Source organism: Nothoprocta perdicaria, unplaced genomic scaffold, assembly GCF_003342845.1.
Source record: "Nothoprocta perdicaria isolate Ctin4 unplaced genomic scaffold, notPer1 scaffold_72, whole genome shotgun sequence".
Classification (NCBI taxonomy): Eukaryota; Metazoa; Chordata; class Aves; order Tinamiformes; family Tinamidae; genus Nothoprocta; species Nothoprocta perdicaria.
The window spans coordinates 3259771-3279402 of NW_020455999.1; the positions used below are offsets into that span (position 1 = coordinate 3259771).

The window sequence follows — 19632 nt, forward strand, 5'->3', positions numbered from 1 at the left end:
GGGGCCGCCTGCCTCTCGCCGGCTCCGCGCGCCGCCCGGTCCCGCGCTCACCTGAGCCCTTCTTTCCCTTTGCCAGGCGTCGCTCTGCGCTTCGGGCAACGCCTGCGGGAACCTCGAGCAGTGAGTACCCAGAGCGGCGCWCCCGTTGCCGGCACCCGCGCGCCGGGCCAAGAGCCCCGCGGCGAAGGGGCGGCTTTGCCCGCAGGACGGCTCTGCTCCTGCAGACCCCCGCGCGGGTCACTAGCTGTGAATTGGCGGCAGCGGTGCTTCTGCCTGTGCTAGAAACTGCTCTCTCCTCCTGGTACTAAGGCCAACTTGCAACAAGTCAGTTCTAGCTTTACTGGGTAGTCCTCCCTCTTGAAGGACGGTAAAGGTGCCACTTTGCAAAAACATTTATCCACTCAGAGTGAGCTCTTTACAGTAGGATTTTCCTGTTCTCAGCTGTAAAAATGGTACAGCTTTGAAGAAGAGATCTTTGAAAGTAAAACTAAAGGGGCTTTGCTCCATTCTGTTAATGACTTTTACTTTCTTCAGTTCATAAATTACTTGAATTTTTCTGTCACAAATTAACGGCACAGACTTTTAACAGTGAGTTGTGAACCTTCCTTCACAGATGCCTCCAGGATGTGACTGACTGGACAAGCCTGTGGTACGTCTGGTAAGTCTGTTGCTAACACAGAATAAAGATGAGTAGCAATGGAAACACTCCTTATACAGGATGGGAAAGTTGCCTGTAAAATATGCTAAACTGCCTGGAACATTCATTGCATGTGTCTTAACATTGCTTTATAGCTTATGTTCTGTCAAAAAGAATGACTCTGGTAGCAAGTAGATCAAGCTGGTTGGTTATTTGGTCTAGAGAGTAATATAGGTTGACATTTGTTTCTCCAGGATGTGTTGACTAGAAAATCCTCTTTAGAAATTACCTGCATTTTACACCCAATATTTCAAGGCTTCTGTAGCGTGGCTGACACGGCATGGCAGACGACAGCGGGATGGCTTCCCGGGAGGCCCAGGCTGGCCCTTGGAAAGGGGGATGTTCCGCAGTGAAGGCCCAGCAGGGCAGGCTGTTCTTATCGCATGTGATTTTTCAAGTGCCTGGAAGGGTTTTTCCATGCAGTCATTTGCAGGAAAATGTAACTGAAATCAGCTGCATAAAGGAAATAGCTGCCACATGAGACTTCTGCAGGAACCCTGAGCTTGTGCTGTGTGATTTGTGGAAGTTCGAGGCCTTCGAACTTTGGGCTGAGTACAGTCTTTGCGAGTGTCTGACCCTAATATTAATGGAACTGTTCTCCTGTTAATTCAGCTCTGGAAGAGGTACAACATGCAGTGAAATGATGGAATTTTTCTCCCTCCTCCTCTAAGGCTCCTCTTGCTGATGATGCTGGTGCTGCTGCTGGGTACCGCCACCGCGAGCTGCGTGAGGCTCTGCTGCTGCAGGAAGAGGCCCCCGGGCCAGTGCTTACCTGCGCAGTGCGCAGCGACGCGTAAGTGACCTGGGGAGGCGACTGCCCCGTGGCACCTCGCAGCTCAGGCACTGATGCCACATCCACGCACTGATGCCACTGCCACTCAGCTGTGGCTTTCTGAGCTGGTCTCCTAACGGGTTAAAATAAGGTCGGTGGTAGGTTAACCTCTTTCAGATCTTCTCTTTTTTCCTTCTCTTTACAGCGTATGGCTCTTTGCAGTGCCTTCCATGTGCCCCAACTCCTCTGTCATATGTGGATATGGACAGGAAAACCATGTCCCCTCCAGCTTATGATCTCTTTGCAACAAAGCCACCACCTTCTTATGACGAAGCTATGAAAACAGGTGCACAGTATATTGAGACAGCACCAGCAAGGCCAAAGCGCAGTGACATCCCTGGAGAGGTGACAGGAGGCTGTGGGCTGAACCCCATCCAGTGCTCACTTGATACAGTCAGCAGAGACCCAGCAGCGAGGCCAAATCCTGAATGCTCCCAGGATGCAGCACAAGAACACCTCAGCTCCAGTCCATTCCAGGCAGGGGATAAACCTAGAGAAGGACAGACTGTAAGAGCTACAGAAGACGCAAAGAATTGGGTTTCATAGGCATGTTATTACAGAAAGGTATTTCCTCTTGTGCCCTTGGAATGATCTGTCAGAAGAAACATTGCTTGTGACTGCTGTAATTTCCTGATAAAGTTTCTTSAGGGATATGAAATAAAATGGCAGCAGTTTAAAAATGCTTATAAAAGTGAGCCATGGATGCTTGCTTGTTTTGTAATATAAAAAGTACTTCCTTGTGTCCAGCATATGGCAGTAAAAAAGGTGGGGGAATGTTTCTATCCTAGGAACACAGAGCACCAGAATAGCAGGAGCAGCAGACGCCTTTCCAGAACAAACTTCCCAAGCCTGCGCTGAAAGCAGAATCAGAATATTTCAGAATAGTGTGAAAACTCTGCAGTTCGTGTCTGGTTTTGGCAGGTTAAGTTGTCCAGCAACGGCTGGAGCCCTGAACTTGTTGCTATGTAACAGCAAATGTTCCTTACATAGAAAGCAAATTGCAAACAAGGACACAGAAGTGTTCATGGAGCGAAAGGCAGTATGTTGTATTTCATAACTAGAGACAAGGAATTAAGGCAGATAAGATGTTGTGTTTCTTGGTCATGAGGCCTGAGAGGATTGTTTCTGTGTTGCTTTCATCTTTAAATTTAAGTATGAGTTTGTTTATGGGTGGGATCACTTTCCTATAGCTCTTTGCCTGTTAGAGAACAAAACAGTCTCACAGACACCCTTCTCCCCATGGTTGAGTGTTATTAACATGTTCCCAATATTCATGCTCTTTGCTGATTGATCCTGAGAGGTTTGAAAGTCAGCATGAACTGGAAAATACTGACTGTTTGGAAAGCCAAGTGCGTAACTCTCAGAATATATATAAAATTGCAGTGCCAGATATATATGATCAGTTTTCTACTTTCTGGTTTTGTTGTTGCTTTTTAATAAAAAAAAAAAAAATCAAAACAACCTCTTGCTATTTAAAGATGCAATAACTTAATGTACAAAATATCAAGAAGAATTCCTTTTATGTTTCTCTTTTCTTGGAAGATGCAGTAATATGGACTAATAGAAATACTCATTAGAGGATCCCTGTATAACCTAATTAAATGTTACTATGTGTGATACCTGCATACACAAATGCTGTTAATTTATTACTACAGCAAAGTGTGAGTGCTGTTCTAGGAGTGTGCATGGAAAAGCTCCTCTTTGCCATTCGAGTAGCTGCTACTGAGTAACTCAGGTGCTACTGCCCTGTTCAGCAGTCTTGGCAGGCATGGGCTGGCTCTTCCCCTTATCTCCCCTAGCACCCCGGGATGCAGATTCACATGGAGAACAGTCTGTGTCCTGTGTTTCAGGCAGGGCTGTAGTGCCCACAATGATGCCCAGGTGAAACAGAAAGTCTTCAGCTTTCCCAGCCTTCTGTTTTCAGAAAAGCTTTGGTTTCAGCCGCTGAATGTAGCCAGGCTTTCCCATAAAAACAAGTATTATGGAAACTGTAACATAACACTTGCAATATTTTAGATAAATGGAAAAATACCAAGTTCATTTTCTATTCTTATAAAAATAACTGGAGAGGAAGTCAGTGTCACCACTGGAAATCAACTAATCATCTGCTGCCCTAACCCATGTATCTGCCACTGCTATATTCACTGGCTTGACCTAATCAAAAGCAACACTGTACTCAGGAGATTTGTAAAGAAAGTCAAAGAGGATCCTAAGCCTACTGAACACAGGCCACCAAAAGTAATCTTCCTATTGCAGCTTTTTAATGAAAGATTGGTATGTGCAGATATCGTAACTTCACAATCTGTTGTTACTAAGCAGCAGAAGTGGTGGGCAAAAAATCTTGCGCAGCTTTTAAAAGACTCTGCTCTGACTACCACTCCTGCAAGAATTACCCTGGAGACAGGCACTAATGATTTAAAAATGAAGACTGCTGCCAGCCAACGGGAATGAGAGGAGAATCTCTGCTACAAATTCATGGCATGTGAACTGTTCACCAGCAGGCTCCCGAGGGAACCGTTAGTTCTATATTTAACTTGCACATAGCTTACTACGAGAGTTGCAGGAAAAGACTGGTTTAACAAATCTGTCCTTCTTAATTATCCTCTCCTGTCTTAGTCTCTCTCCCTCTTATTCTTCTGCAATAAGATGGAGAATAGGCAGGAGTAATTTTTAAGAACAGAATAGTTTATAACTCAGTATAATTATTAGGGTGCCTCCCTCTGGAGTGTTATTTGCTCAGTCCTCGGTGTCGCTAGGTCACAGCTACAGCATCTGAACCTTTCCATCAAAATAGCACTCAAAAAAAAAAATCCATTCCTTTCTCAAAAGAAGATAAATTACAATTCTGGCCTCGTGTCCTAGAGAATATAGTCTACAAGCTACCCAAGGACAATAGCATCTCTATTTAAATGGAATTGCCAATAATAAAGGCTTCCCCCAAACTCCTAACCTCAACTATTTAATGGCTGTGAGTTCCAAACTTCTACTCTGTGCTCAGCAAATATAGCTAATCTTAGGATCTTTCTTTATTTTCCTTGACATACCCTAAATTCTTCTGCATTTCTGTTGTCTCTTCTTCAGGGTAGAAAAAGCAAAATGGAACACAATATTCTAGATATTAAACACAGGATGGTTTAACATAATGGCATGATGACATTTGGAGTGCCATCTGTGCCACTTTAAGTATTTTAACATGTTTGCTTTTTTATAACTCTAATGTTCTTCACTGGGTACTGCTTCTTGGCAGAACCATTTCACTCTAGTACCTACATCTAGACAGCATTTTGTGAATACTACACATAATTTTCAGGCAAGCACATAAACATTTGCCAACACTGTATCAGGTCCACAAGTGATAAGTCTATTATGAATAATCAGGAATTTTTCTTGTGAAACTCTTGATTTTTCAATTAGAAATTAACAGTTTTTGCAGAGTTTTTAGTTGAAAATCTTCATTCTTCAAGCAGTTCCAATGTGTGATGCCACCATGCAACATTTGTGCCTGTTTTGCTGACCTCAAAGAAACCACAGAGCAGGAGTATTCCATATTAAAATCATTAGATGTATCCTAGCAAACCGGTTCCAAAAGCTTAATGCAAAAAAATGTCATCTAGCATCTAGTGTGTTAAATTACATGGATTAAACCTATGAGGAAAGCCAGGACACTACTAAAAAGACTCAGCAGACATTAAATTACAAAGAGAAAGTGTTGTCAAAATCAGAATCCTGTATGCAAAGTAACAAACACCATTAGTTTTAGGTACAGATTACATTTCTATCTGACACAGCACATCTGCAAATCTTGCTCTGATAGTGTCTATAGGGTCTAACACTGTCTTTAAATTTCTGTTTCAACAAAACCTTAATCATTATTATTTTGGCTCCTTTATTATCTGTATAAAGCAGCAAATTTGTATACTGATCACTGGATTTTTGTTTCCTACTACAAAAATAAAATGTGATAAAACACCGTGCTCAGCAGAACGGATGCAGGAAATGGTAGGGTGCTTCCTGGCAAACAAAGGAATATAAACCTGGGTGAATATGAGAAGCAAGAGGGACACAAGAGGGCAGTCCTGCACTTTGCAGTGTGCTGGGCTGTATTCTCCCTGGGAATTGCTTGTGCAGAGAGCATCTCTTGCTGGTGCAAGGACCAAATGGTGGCTGCAAGGCTCGGTTTTGCTGAATTGTGCAGAGATTGCTCTACACTCAAGGCCTGAGCTTGCTGGAGGAGGACGAGGGAGCAGTGAAGCCAGCTGCCTCCCATTCCCAGTATCCTTTGGCTTCTAGGCTCTTCCATCTTGTGCCTGGCAGCAGCTACAAACAGATTTCACCAGGTTTGGAGAGGGGCCACGTGGGTTAACAGACACCTGTCTCACTCTAGGTCACCTCAGAGACAACTGCCCTTCAGGAGTAAGTTCCTCATGTCCCTAACAGCTCCTGGGAGCCCTTAGGCACAGCGTCTTCTTTGGAGAAGTAGGGCAGGCTGGGAGGAAGCAGCACTCCAGAACAGTTCAGTGTCTGTGCATTGACACAGCACAGCAAATAAGGCCCTTCTGATTTCTCCTGACATCCTACCAGGGAAGGCTGTCATCTAGTATCTTCCTCCATCACCTGTGAAAGATCTTTTCTTGTTCATGCTCTAATTAATTAAAAACTAAGCTCTTTCTCTGACCTAATCAGGCTGCAAGAGCACAGGATTTTCTTTGCATATCAGAAGTAGCTAAGTCTGCTCCTAGCACTGTTATCTCAGCCTTTTATCAAAATCATCTGAGTCCTTTTCAGGGAAAACTGATAATCAAAGAGTAATAGATGGCCCTGGCCTTCTGTCTTTAACGAGGCAGATGATAGCAGCCTGTGCTCATTAGTTACAGCTGTGCTTAACAGGTTTCTTCTGATCAACAGCACTGTAGAAATGGTGTCCTCCAAATGGTAAACTTGTGAATAGGGGCTTTATAAATTTGCTTGCAGCAAAGAGGTATTTCCCACTTTAAAAGCAGCAGTTTATATTTGTGTAGGATGCAGTCAGACCTTAGAACTGCCCTTACATGTAGAGACTAGAGGGAGAGAAAGTGACCAGAGATATGAAACAAGTTAATATCAGAGAAGAAATTAAAAGGCAGATCTCCTGAAACCTAATATAGAGTAGTAACAGCTTGAGGGTACTGCTCCAATAGGCCCTGCATGGCTCAGTAGCTGGAAGCAGGATGGAAAAGAGGACCCACTGACCATCTTTTCTAGTTAATTGGCGAGCTGGGGAAAGTCAGCATTTCTTCTTGTTAATATTAGGCTTAGCCTGTCTTTCAGCCTGTTCTTTTTGCACAGCCTAGGAAGCGAATACTGGGAGTACCTAACCTTACTCCATGGTAAGTTAACATTAATGTCTTTGTTTTAATACTATGCACACCCAAAAATGTGGCATTGAATTATTGTTGTCTTACTTCCTACTGCTGCTCTCCATAAAAGTTTTTTTGCTTTTGACTTTTGCTTGGGCTCTGACTACCTCTATGTATCTCTCTGTATGGGATCTAGGATTTGCAGTCCTAGAAATCCTGTTTTGCTGTTGATGTTTTCTGTAAATCTACCCACAACCTAAAGAGGTTGCTGTTAATCACAACTAATTTGGTGATTTTTTTTTTTAATGTAATGTCCTTCACTAGAGCTATCTTGGCACCATACTGACACAAGTAGTTGGCTTTTTTTATTGGTTTTATCAGGCTGTCCTTGCCTGTTGTAGGAAGGCTCTGCAAAGTGTAAAATCCTGTCAACATTCGTATTTAAATGATTCTCCTCCAGGGTGCTAAAAATTTCTATCCTCTGGCTGAGGAAATCTGCCTGCAGCTGCTGTGCAAGTGCTATTGTGATGTGCTGCCTTTGGAGGCCTGGTAGGTGACCTCCATGAAGACACTTCCTCCCTTATGTCTCTGTTCCTTTTCCCATCCTGTCTGGCCCATGTTTAAGATGTATATGTTTTAGAGTAGAAAACTCTCCCACAGAGCCAACTATAGTGGAGATCTGTTCACAGATGGGTCTTCTGTGTATGCAAGCACAAAAAAGCCTTCAAATTTCTTGAACAGCCCCAGTAAAGGTACTTCGTTTTCTAGAATTTTATACCTATAGATCAAACTTCCAAACATTTCAGAATATGTAACCTGCAGTAGAGGCTTTTCTTATATTTAGGACATGGATAAGATTTGTTTTGTGTGCCTTCTCCATTACATGGAGCTAAAGGGGAACTCATGCTGCAGGCTTTCCCACGGTGGGGGTATTTGATGATCCCTCTCCTCTGTGCAGTTTCCTGTTTTCATGACCTTGGGGAGCTTCATGTCTCTGTGGCCTCCATTTCCCCACCAACCTTGTTTTAAATTGGTCAGTGGATTTGAAAATTAGTAGCTGGGGCTGGGGAAGGGAAGGAGGGGAGACAGAACACGCCAGACAGCGTGACGACAGAGCCTGGCTTCCTTGGGAAGCAGGTTAAAAACAACCCTGTGCCGGAGACCTGCGCCCACAGCAGCCGCTCTGCTCAGCCGGCCAAGGCTCCTACTGTGTCGTGCCACACTTGGGAATTGCTTCCATAATTCGTAGGCTTTATAGCCCAAAGCAAACTATACTGTGGCTCTGTTGTGAACTTCAGGTTGCACAATGCCTCAGAGCCAAGCTACCTAACAAAGGAATTAAGTGGCACACTTAGAATGACTTTATGATCAATGCACTATAATCTTTGGAGAGTATCAAGTGGTAAATCTGCAACACCCACAGTGAACCGTCAATAGGGTTTAGACATAGAGAAAAGTCATTCCTGCCTTTCACTTGCCTCTGCCTCGCTTTCCTGGGTGCTGTTTTAGTGCTTGGTCACTAAACACCTGGATGATCAGAAACTCCTGCAGGTCCAGGGAGGGCATTTTTGTTACATGTGCATTCAGGGCCTGGGTCCTAGGTGTCCATGATATTTAAAAATAAAATTGGATCAACTCTTGACCCTAAAGTTGGAATGGCATTTCACTGGTTGAATCTGTGGGAAGATTTTTAAAAATTTTTTAAAACCTAGGTTTGACTGGTTTGGAAGAATGTCTTCTACTGAACTGATCAGCAAATGCATGGCCAGCTATGCAGATTTCCCACATACACTTTCTGCAAAGTGCTAAGGGAATGGTTCATGTCACAGCACGTTGGTGCAGTTAAGATGTGATAGCTACGCAATGCTGCTTTAAAAAACTCAGTTACCTTAACAACTAAGCTAAAAATCTTGGTTCAATAGAGAAGTTTGGCTTTTGTGGGCACATATATCTCAGTCTCTGATTATTTTCAACTGGATCTTTGGCCCCCGACTAAGGGGACATATTCTAAAAAGAGTAACCAGTGAAGTGCTGGAAGGAATAAATTGTTGGTTCAGGTTTCAGAGAAGGTATTGACTTGGGTTCAGGGATGAAATATCTATTGCATCTAGTTAAGATGCAAGTGGGTAAGTAGATGTGTGTATGAGGAAAAGAACAATACCTGAGCCAGCCTCCTGCAGAAATCTGCAGTATATTTTTATCTGCCTGTTGGCTTTTTGTTCTCTTAATACTGTGAATACATTAAATGTCATTACGTTCATAAGATTATTGGCTTAGGAAATTTTCAGGTCTCGAACTTGAGGCTTCTTGTCATTCTAATAAGTATTGCCCCCAACTCAACGCACGACTCCTGGTTTTCCAGGCTAATTTTGACTGGGATCTGGATTTCAAGGCACATAGAGCCAACAAAGATTCCATTTCAGATGTAAACACTAAAAAGATGCCATGGCTTTGGTAGCTTGCACGAGCACTTTGCTTGTATCGGTCTGTTCATTTCTCCCCTGCTGAAGCTCACACTTTGTTCTGCAATCTGCACTCTTGGGCCTAGTTCAGAAGTTCTCTCTTTTCTACTTTTCACCCTCCCCACAAAATATAAAACCAGGCTGGGCCACAGGCTTTGCCTCCCTCCACTGTGCAGGAAATACTGTCCTTTACCCTGACCAACACCTCCCACCTGGCTGCATCTTTCTCAAAAGGGAGTTATCAGAGAAATAATATAGAAATAGTGTCCCCTGAAGCAGGTGGGAGGAAGCTGCGCTGTACATAGGGTCATCTTTTTTTTTTCTTTAAAGCATTAGCTGGCAATATTAGTGTGATTAGCTAACCAGAAGGCCATGAAATCAATATATCACTGTCTTTTTTTCTGCCTTTTTCCACAAGATGGCATTAGTGAGCCTAGAGCCTCTACCAATGTCCAGCTCTTGCAGCTCAGTCTGTCCTAAATTCTAAATGAAGTACCTTGAAAAGAACTTCAACACCGCTGCCTCTCGGGCAAGAATGAGAATTGCTTCAGAGTCCCATTCTTTCCTTGGTCTACATCCCACTCCAGCATCACTTCAGAGCCTGGTTAAGTGCAAAAGCAGCCAGTCAAGAACCTTCAGTCTTCTCTGGAAGATAAACAGCCTGCGTTTGAAGAGATATTAAACAAAGACCAACAGAAGATGAGCTAAAAATGCATTGAAAGCACAGCTCTGGCACAATTATGCAAAAAGCACAAGAGAGAAAGAGGGAGAAAGAATGGATATTCTGTATGACATCTGATTAAATTTTCAGAACAAATGACTGAAAAAAGAGGACATGACCCTCTCAAACAGGGCTCTTGAAACCACCAAGGCTCAGCAAGCAGAGTGGATGTTTTATGGCAATTAAAGGTGAGTTGGTTGAACCTGCAAGCATGGAACATATCCAGTATATACCCTGTGTATTTATGTAGAACTGTGACTCTGAAGCTACTCARGATTTGGAACTCATTGGCATTACTCTTGATCCTTATCACCCAAAGAGAGCAACTGTTTCCAACTAATAAAATACCTTTCTAGTTTGCCTTAAAAAGTAAGAGGTAACATTGCCTTTTATCTATATAGTATTTTACTTTCCCTACTCACAGAACTCAAAACTAATAATCTCCTTTCTTTTGGTTTGAAGTCAGCCTTACTGCTGACTTTTTTTTTTTCCTCCCAATACTAAAAGATCAAACAGGGCCTGCAGCAAATATTTGCAGTTTGCTTAGATGTGGATCAGCTGGGCGTTTTCCAAATCTAATTTAATCTAAAATCTCCTGTTGTTCTCCAGTGTACATGCCAGGCATGCATTCAGGTAGATAATGTTGTCCGCTAAGTACACGCTGATCTTTCCAGATGCATTTTAACAGTGTGCATTTTAACAGGATTCTGGCCTGTTGTACTACAAGGCAAATGATCTGGATACACGCAGTCTCCTCCAACTGTGCGTAGTCAGTGCTCTGTATCTGCTGTCTTCTGGACTGAAAAAAGACATGGCAATCATCCGCACATGGAAAAAGCATATTGTTTCTTTTTTTAATTGCAGAAAGTAATTCAAAATGACAAAACTGCCTATCCAAATGTTTCTCTCCATTCTGTGCAGACTCTTCCCTAGATTTGGTTCTATGGCCAGATCTAGAATGAATGTCTGCATCTCCATTTGACCTAGGACTGTGGCTTTGAGGATCTCTAATGACAGAGCCTTCAGATGGCAGCATCCTACAGGCTGCTTATCCTTCTTTTTCCTGTTCCCTCTTTTCAAGTGCATATTTAACAGCTGCAGTGGTGTGTATCTCATTTTCCACCACAGATGATAGTTTCTAACAGCTGAAGAAGCAGACATTACCTGGAATCAAACACTGGGATGCAATTAGCTGCTCATGTAAGTCCATGGCAAGTATCTCAAAGGCAGCATTATGGTCTTTTCTGCTTTTTTTCCCTATAGCTGCAGCTATGTAATTGCTCAACTGTTGAGTGTCTAGTAGCATTCCTGAAGAACCATGAACCATGATTGCTTGCTCTAGTACTGCCAGAAAAGCACTGCTGGCATTGGTATTAAAGGGGCCTCATTCAGCAGCCCTGTAGCCTAACATTGCTTTAAGTTGTCAGATTCTCACTTACTGTTTCCCCTGTCTCTTTAGTTGATTTATGGGCACCTTGGATGCCTACTGGCCCTCAGCTAAAAGCCAGGGGGCTTTTAGCCATAATTTTAGAACCATTAGAACCACAGAACCATTTAGAACCATAATTTTAGAACCATTTTGTCTCGCTATTCCTCTGGACACAATTCTTTCCTGAAGATGCTGAACATATAATACAAGGCTATTATTCAGAGTATGCTAAAACTTGCATAATTTAAGTATGATATTTAATATATTTCTACTGAATGCAGGTCTTGAATAAACAGTTGCCTAAAGTAACCCATGGGAAATGTCATGTGAGCTGGATACCTAATCACCCTGTTTACCTCCTTGTACCGTTCTGGCAGGCTGGACGCTTTGCTGATGCTACCTATGCAAAGGGTTTTTATTGCACTGCTTAGAATGACATTGCATCATCTCATACAGGGAGAGTTCAAAACAGGCTTGTGATTACAAGGGCTAGCTATGTGTGCTGCTGCTTTTTCTCCCTCTGATGAGAAAACTGGTGGGAAATCAAAGAACAGGGGAGAAAGGAGATGCTTCTCTCCATGAGTTGCTTCATCAGAAATGGATGAGCTGCCTGAAAAGAGGAAAAATAAATGCAATCTACTACTATTTTTGCATAGTGTCTATGGGTGGAAGATGCTGTATAAATATCCCTCCTGTGGAAAATCATGTTTCAGAAGTAAAATGCCTTAATTAAAAGAAGAAAAAACAAACCACAAAACCAAAAATGTAAGAAGTAATTCTGCTCCAGCCCAGAAAAGGAATAGATCTTCTCTCCAGTTTCCCTCATTCTCACCACTAATAAACCCATATTTCATCAGAGAATGCCTTAGCTCCCACAGGATTCTATCAAAATGATTGGCTATTGACAGAAGATATTAGCTCTTGTTTCCTTGWGCAAACTGTAGATAGTGATATTGTGCAGCACATGCGATGATAACAAAAATGATGGGGTTTTTTAGTAAATCTTTTCACTTCCTAACATGTCCTGCTATTTTCATTATAGAACTTGTATCTCTGAATCTCTAAGCTTTAATCAGGAGAATGCATGCTAATAAATAAATTAATTAATTTTTAAGGGAAAAAAGCAGGCTAAGGATAGTTTGAAAAGCTATGAGGCTATTTTAGTGCTTTTTTCATTCCTTTATAACTATAAACTATAAAACTTAAAGCCTGTATCCATATCTAGTTCTTTTTCTACTCCCAACATTCATTCTATTTTTACCTCGTTTGTTTATGTGCTTAGACCTGCTCCTGTAAGCAGGTCATTTGGTTCTTGTTTCTGTCATAGCTCAGTTTGCTGTAATTTACCTGTGTACTTGTGATTAACCAAGATGCCCAAATTAGCTATTTCATAAATAAGAAAAAATAATCAGAGAAATAAAACTACACCAAGGGGAATTTGTGTAGTTTTGGAGGTAGGATGGGTTAAGGAGGGAGTAACTGCTAAGTCCCCAAATGAGTCAGATTGGTCCGTTAGGAATTTGCAAAAACACATGAATCCTCAATTACAGTAGTGAATTCAGAAGGGGTTTTTCTGGCAGGCAATCAATTCCTGCATGTCTGCAGTTCTAGTGATTCACGCCTTTACTGAATTGTCTTGAATTCAGGGAAGGCTCCAGTATTTAAAAAAATAATCTGGCACAAATCTCTCCAGATTTCCCTCCTCCAACGCCTTATATGCAGAGCAGCAGGAAATGCATTTAAGCCTTGCCTATGCTGAGTGAAAACCTGTAAGTATAGAACTGTTTACGTTTACACCCAAAACCTTCAGCTGAAGTGTTCAAGATAGGCAGCACTGTTGCTTAAGAAGACTAAGTCATTAATAATGACAGGACTTAATCCCCAAAATACCCTAACTGTGAAGTCTCATTGTTGTAACTATATACTAAATTAGACGTAGTCCCTAAACCAAAAATGATCAAAATGGGAGATAAAGATTACTATTACCGCCTTTCAATCCCATTTCTTAGGAGAGTTTGACAAAACTCTGATTGATTATTGGGAATTTTGTCATAATACAAATCTGCCACAATTGCAAAAAAAGGAAAACTGTGGCAAATCAGGCCCCCATCAAGTCAATGCCTAAACTCTCATTAATTTTAGTTGGGCTAATTCTAATACCTAGATTCTATCTAGATTCCAGTGTCCTTTAAAAACAACTTAATAGGCTCTAGTCTGAGCCACTCAGGGACAGCTTTAGATCGGGCTGAAATAGGTACAAAAATGTGGCATGACACAGATGCAGCTTGTTCTGCTTTCTGTTTTGGGGCTTATTTGTTGAAATATCTCTGAAAAGTGTAGTTATGTTGCTTGTGCTCCACCACATGGTGGTGGCAATCCCTACAAGAGTACTGGTATAACAAAGGCTGCCTGCTATATTTTCAGAGTGGATGGGAGTTAGCCATATTGAGCAGAGTTTATTCCATCACCAGATCTTCAGACCAGAACATGTTGTACTGGTTAAAGGAACACTGGCAGAAGTGAATTCATAGATCTCATTTTAGCTCTAGCACAGGTGAGTAAATGTGGTAATGAAAATAACGTACCCCACACAGATGGGGTAGAATACTGTTCTAGAACCACATCAACAGTTATGAACATGTTGCCTTGCACAAGACCGGCACAAAGTCAATGTCTGAAAACTTTATTCTGAATTTCCACGATTGYAAAAAAGGAAGTCACCTCAGTGCCAAATGCCACTGTTTGCATCAGCAGGTAGTGAGTTTTTAAAATCCATGCCACATCACCAACCTACACACGCACATGTACAAGAAAAAGAATAACTGAGTTTTAGGCGAACTGTGAAGGCTCACACTAACAAARCAATAAATTATAAATAGCAATAGAGTCAATACCAAATGTCAAAAGGTAATGTTGTATCTAGATACGTATCTGATGACAAGGGCAAATTAGTAAACCACATAGTGCCCTTAGCTTAGACCTCGACGTTAATTTTGGCAATGGAGGAAGGTTTTATGAAAAGTACCAAAAAAGTCATTCATCTTTATTGTATTCTGTCTAGCTCTTATATCGATTCAAGTTTCAATATTACAACAACAGAAGATGCAGAAAATGAAACTGATTAGTTTGATCATAAATATAAATGAAATGCAAAAAGGCAAGCTATCATTTTAAATAGAGAAGTACAATCACTTTTTAAAAATTCTAATACTTTAAAGTGTTACTGATAGGAATTGCTTTTCTATTTTTTCTTTCAAATGTTTTTTAAAGCACTTGCCTGGTCATTTAGCTTTAGCTACATTCTGATGATAGCCCATAATCCACAGAACTATGAAGTTATTTTGTTGAATTAAGAGATGAACAGCATGTGAATGGGCCAGTGACTCAGATGCTAAACCTTTCTGTGTAAGCCCTAAGCCTTTTAAGACATGTTGAAGTTGGTGGGAATTTTCCTTACTTGAAGGTTTGTATCCATAACCTCAAAATAAGTCACATCAACAATTATCTAGATTGTTCTGCTCTGTTATATTCCCAGTGCAAATCCCTACTGGTACCACTGTGAAAGAAGTCACAAAAAACACAATGGTCTTTATGTTTCATTGGATTAGCATGATGCGCAGCAGTAGTATAACAGCATAACTCACCCTAAACACACACAGGCAATACTACAGCTCTGCTGCTGAGCTTTGGTAGGTAAGAGATTTGTCAGCATGTTACTCGTAGTGTAGCATAAAACCTGCTTTCCAGCTGTTACAGTTCTCAAGCACAAATGAATTTAATGAAGCACTGAAATTCCATGCACAATAATCACCTAAAAATGAATTTATTATCAAATCTGAAACTTGTCTGTTCAGTTAATTGAAAAGAAAAAGCTTTTGGAAAAATTAGTAACTAATCAGACTGCTTGTTTGTGGGTTTCCTTCTTAAGTTTTTTTGTTTGCCCATGGAGGCCTATTACTGTTGGGAAAGTTGGGGAGGAGGCTGTTAGTTTTAGCTGGTTCTTTTGAATTTATTCCTTGACCTTTTAGAAATTCTTAGTCTAGATCTATTTATGTTTTAGGGTTTGTCAAAATATTTTCCATTTTTTTGTCATTAAATATTTCTTGTTCAATTAAAAATCTATATGTAGAGGGGCTTAACTTTTGCATTATATTGTCTTTGCATTAAAAGTCAATTTTGCTCACTATTTATTTACTAAAGTGTTAGTGTCTTCCAAGCAGACAAATTTACTACAGTCTATGAATTCTTGGGGATAGAACACGTAGTCATTTGTTGCAATTCTTTCTTCTTTAGAAGCAGCTGAAGAAAAGCTAGATATGGGTGCTGTATGCTAGCACTTCAATTCCTCCAGCTTTTGGGTGTTTTTTAACTCAAATCTGTAAAGAAACATTGTCCCTTCTGCCTGCCCTGTGATCATCATGAATTCCTCACACTAAATCCTCCTGCTCCAGTGCGTGAGGAAATCCAATGTGCAGGTCTCAGAATCTCTGCATCATTTAGCCTGCTTAGGTTGTGCTTCAATGCACTCTTAGAACCAATTCTTTACATTTACCATGCAATGCTTTCCCACTTAAGATTGGTGCAGGCGGGAGTTCACATTCCTAAACCCACATACCATGGGATCTGTTGCCTAAGGATTCTTATTGGTCCTCTCTCTACTTTATGCCCTGCCCTATTATTTAACAAATCTATATCTTCTAAAGCTATTTAGGCTACTTAAACAACAGCCTATGTGATAACATTGTCTTATAGTTTATGAAGAAGCCCTATACACATTATGTAATAGTCACACTTTTTTTTTTTTCTGGAATTACTTAAATGTCAAATTAGCATACTTCTTTGTTCTTCATTGATTTCTCTTTTGCTGGAAGAACAGTGTGGTTGGGCTAAATTCAGCTGCCAAATTTGCTTCATGTGAATGATGGAAGTCTACTCATTTCAGACTGTCTTTCATCACTGTATTTTTCTAGGTCCCAGTAAATTTTTTCAAATAAATGCTCACTTTTGAAGTACGGGAGATAACTATTATTAAATCTTGACCTACTGAATATTGACAGTGGTAGAAATCCCCCTACTCAACTACATTTATGTATTTTTTATGTTTCTGGATTTTGGAACCCTTAGCAACATGGAAGCTACACTGCAACTGCAGCAATGAAATGAGACTTAGCTCTTTGAAGGGCTAGCACCCTCATCGTAATTACAACATGTTTGGTAGCCGCTTCCATGTGACATCTGTGGCCACTTGAAATCATTCTGCTAAGGATGAAAGAATGTTCCATGGGAACCCGACAGGGAGCGAAATAAGCAAATCCTCTTTTGCATGGGAGGTAATTCCCACAGGCAAATTTCACTGCAGGTCTGATGCATCAGACATCATGGAAATTTTAGTAGGCTGAATTCTCTGCATGGATTCTAAATTCTCAACATCTCCAGGGTACCAGTTGTTTTTCTGTTAGTTGTTCAAAGAGACAATGGTCCCCTTGAGAAAAAGTCTCCTTAAAGGAGAAAATATTAGGCATTAAACTTTACTCAACTGCTTAATATGAATTCATGCAATTGAAATGGTACTGAAAAGACTATTTTAGAGGAAAACCTAGAGGTTTGTATTTGATTGTGTTGTGTGTAAATTTATTTATACACATGGTAGCAATGCTATTTATAAGCACAAATAAATTACTTCCTAAGAAATGAGCAGAACACTGACAAAACATTCAACAAAATATTAATACAGTATGTTTCTAAACAATATGTAATGGCAATTTCACTTGCAAATAAAACTCCTGTAAACTAATTTATGCTTTGAGGACCACATTAGGCCCTTGCTCTTCTTGTTTAACAAGAACACCTTCTCTCAGGATTATGCAATATCCCTCCTTTTTTTTTGTTGTTTTTTAACAAGTTTTCCTACTCCTGCAGTCCAGGAAAAGAGAAAACTGTCTTTAACATTTTATACTGGAAAAGATTTGATATTGGATGCCTCCAAAAATAATGCAGTGCTCATTAGGTAATCATTAGGTGTGTCCGTGTGCAGGAGGGTAGGACTAGATGATCTCTAAAGGTCTCTTCCAACCTTAAGGATTCTATGATTCTATGATTAAGTAAGTAATTATATTAAAGGATTTTTGACAGGTATTTTCAGGGGCTTTGTCTCTCCAATACTTAGCTAAAAATACAGCGGCAAAAAAAAACCCTCAAATAATAATTTAAATTTAAAACAAATAATAAAAACATACAAAATAATTTAAACATTAAGTTTGCTAAGTTTTCAAAAGATATTAGATGACATGGCTACCTGTGATATTAGCCATTGTACTCAGCAGTTTAACTGCACCCTTCCAGCCCTGTTTTAAAAATGCAGCAGAACCGATTTGTCCAGCCAGATTTACAGACAGAGAGAATAAAAAAGCACAGACCCTCCACCCTGTAATTGGCCCCTTCCAAATGTCCAAACTTTCTTTATATTGACTTTTAACTATGTATCATTCAAATTTTTCACTGGAGAGCAAGAAATAATTAAGTTCCTGGAATAGAAACAGGAACTACTTCAACAGTCATATTTATACAGAATAGGTGCGGCAAAAGTATTAGCTGTCACATATAACTGTGTTTATTCTGTCCAGCTTTCTTAGACAAATTCTATACACTTAAAGAGGTGACAGAGCACAGGCCTGCAGAGAGAAATGACCCCTTAGTGCTCAAAAAAGAGTTAATAGAAAGAAAAAGAGAGACTGAGATTCCTGGTAAAGGATAAGATCTGATTGCTTACTTTAAAAATGGTGGGATTGAATTGTGCATTACCAGAAGCATAGAAGACAATTTTAAAGCAGGCTTAAGTATCTTTGTGACAAAGCACATGAATTTGTTTATTATGATGTAGTTAGTTCACATAATGAATCTTCTTGCCTAATAACAAAATCTCATTGCCACTATTCTGTTGAACAACCAAAATAGGAGTATTTGTTAGGAACATCAGAACTTTATTTCACTGCATTCCACAGATTTCTACTAGATCATCCAGTGTTGGCTGAAAATTTTCCACAAAACCTTACGAAGCTTTATGAATTCTTCCTTAGTAAAACAAGATGCTTTTAAAATTCTCTTTGTACCACTCCTTCACTGAATTTAGGTGGTCAATCTTCTCAAACCCCCATGCACCATAAAATGGCATTTTTATCTTTTTTTCTATATAAAGTCTTTCCATAAAAGTGATGGTACAGCTCGCCAACTCTTAGACTCTCTAATCTTTCTCTTAGACTTTCTGACCTAAATACTGCATAACTGCTTTCAAATGTCTAGAATTTTTGTAAATATCTAATAAACTTGATGGTGTGTTCCTTAAGCAGTTATATTTAATCAATAGTTTATAGATAGAAATGGAATTTAGCCCCAATCTCAAGAACATTTACATACATCCCCAACGTGCATGCAAGTTATTCAATTGATTTTAATGGGATAGTCCCTCTCCATGATGCATGTCTCAAGCATATTTCTCTGCAGGACTGGAGCACAATTTATTCCCCCATGGTGAACAGAATAGAAGCAAGTTAGGACTATAATTAAAGAATCCTTGATTCTAATTCCAGCAAATTTCTTGTTATTTATAAATCTCAGGGAAAMAAACAAACAAACAAAAACTTAAACATAGGATATAAAGCATTTAAAAATACACACTGGATTATTATGTAACAAAAACTTAACCACAGAAGAATCTAAGAGTTATTCTTAACAGACAACCTAAATCACTTGTAATAGCTCACCCACTTTGTCTATTTGACAAACTTATTCTTCCCCTTACTAACTACAGGTAACCACAGCTATCTTCCTAAGTGCATGATGGCAAGTCATTGGTGCTTTAAATTCTGGAGAAGCAAGTAGCTGCTGTAGGAAGAGTTTGCAAGATTTTTTTTTGGGGGGGGGGGGGGGGGAGAAGAAAAAAGTATTTGCCTGTAGCTTTTTTACGTTATTAGACCATATTCTTTTCAGGCAGATGTTTTAACTATTCCCTCCCAAACCTGCCCTCATTTACTTTCGTCTCTCCCCTTTCTACTTTTTTTTTTTTTTGGTCAGTACGCTCTTGTAATTTGAGCTAAACTATGAAAAAAAAAACAGAAAAAGCAATTTAGAGCTCTTGATAAGGGAAAGTGRTGTATCA

General features: G+C 40.1%; 1 protein-coding gene and 1 long non-coding RNA gene across 3 annotated transcripts in view; both read left to right on the forward strand.

The window, feature by feature from the left end:
- Positions 1-2871, forward strand: part of TMEM52 (transmembrane protein 52) — a 3801-nt gene extending 930 nt beyond the window's left edge. Inside the window, exons 2-5 of the mRNA XM_026051113.1 lie at positions 77-120; positions 614-658; positions 1369-1490; positions 1675-2871. Coding sequence (XP_025906898.1) covers positions 77-120; positions 614-658; positions 1369-1490; positions 1675-2075 — 612 coding nt within the window. The 3' untranslated portion in view covers positions 2076-2871. The remainder of the gene's footprint in view (positions 1-76; positions 121-613; positions 659-1368; positions 1491-1674) is intronic.
- Positions 2872-6531: 3660 nt separating this feature from the next.
- Positions 6532-12056, forward strand: LOC112957337. Of its 2 annotated transcripts, XR_003251205.1 has the most exons (4): positions 6532-6895; positions 7326-7414; positions 9746-10236; positions 10752-12056. It is a non-coding gene; the product is annotated as an uncharacterized LOC112957337 (long non-coding RNA). The 2 variants fall into 2 exon arrangements; XR_003251206.1 differs by lacking the exon at positions 10752-12056 and having other exon boundaries at positions 9746-10504.
- The last annotated feature ends 7576 nt before the right edge of the window (positions 12057-19632 follow it).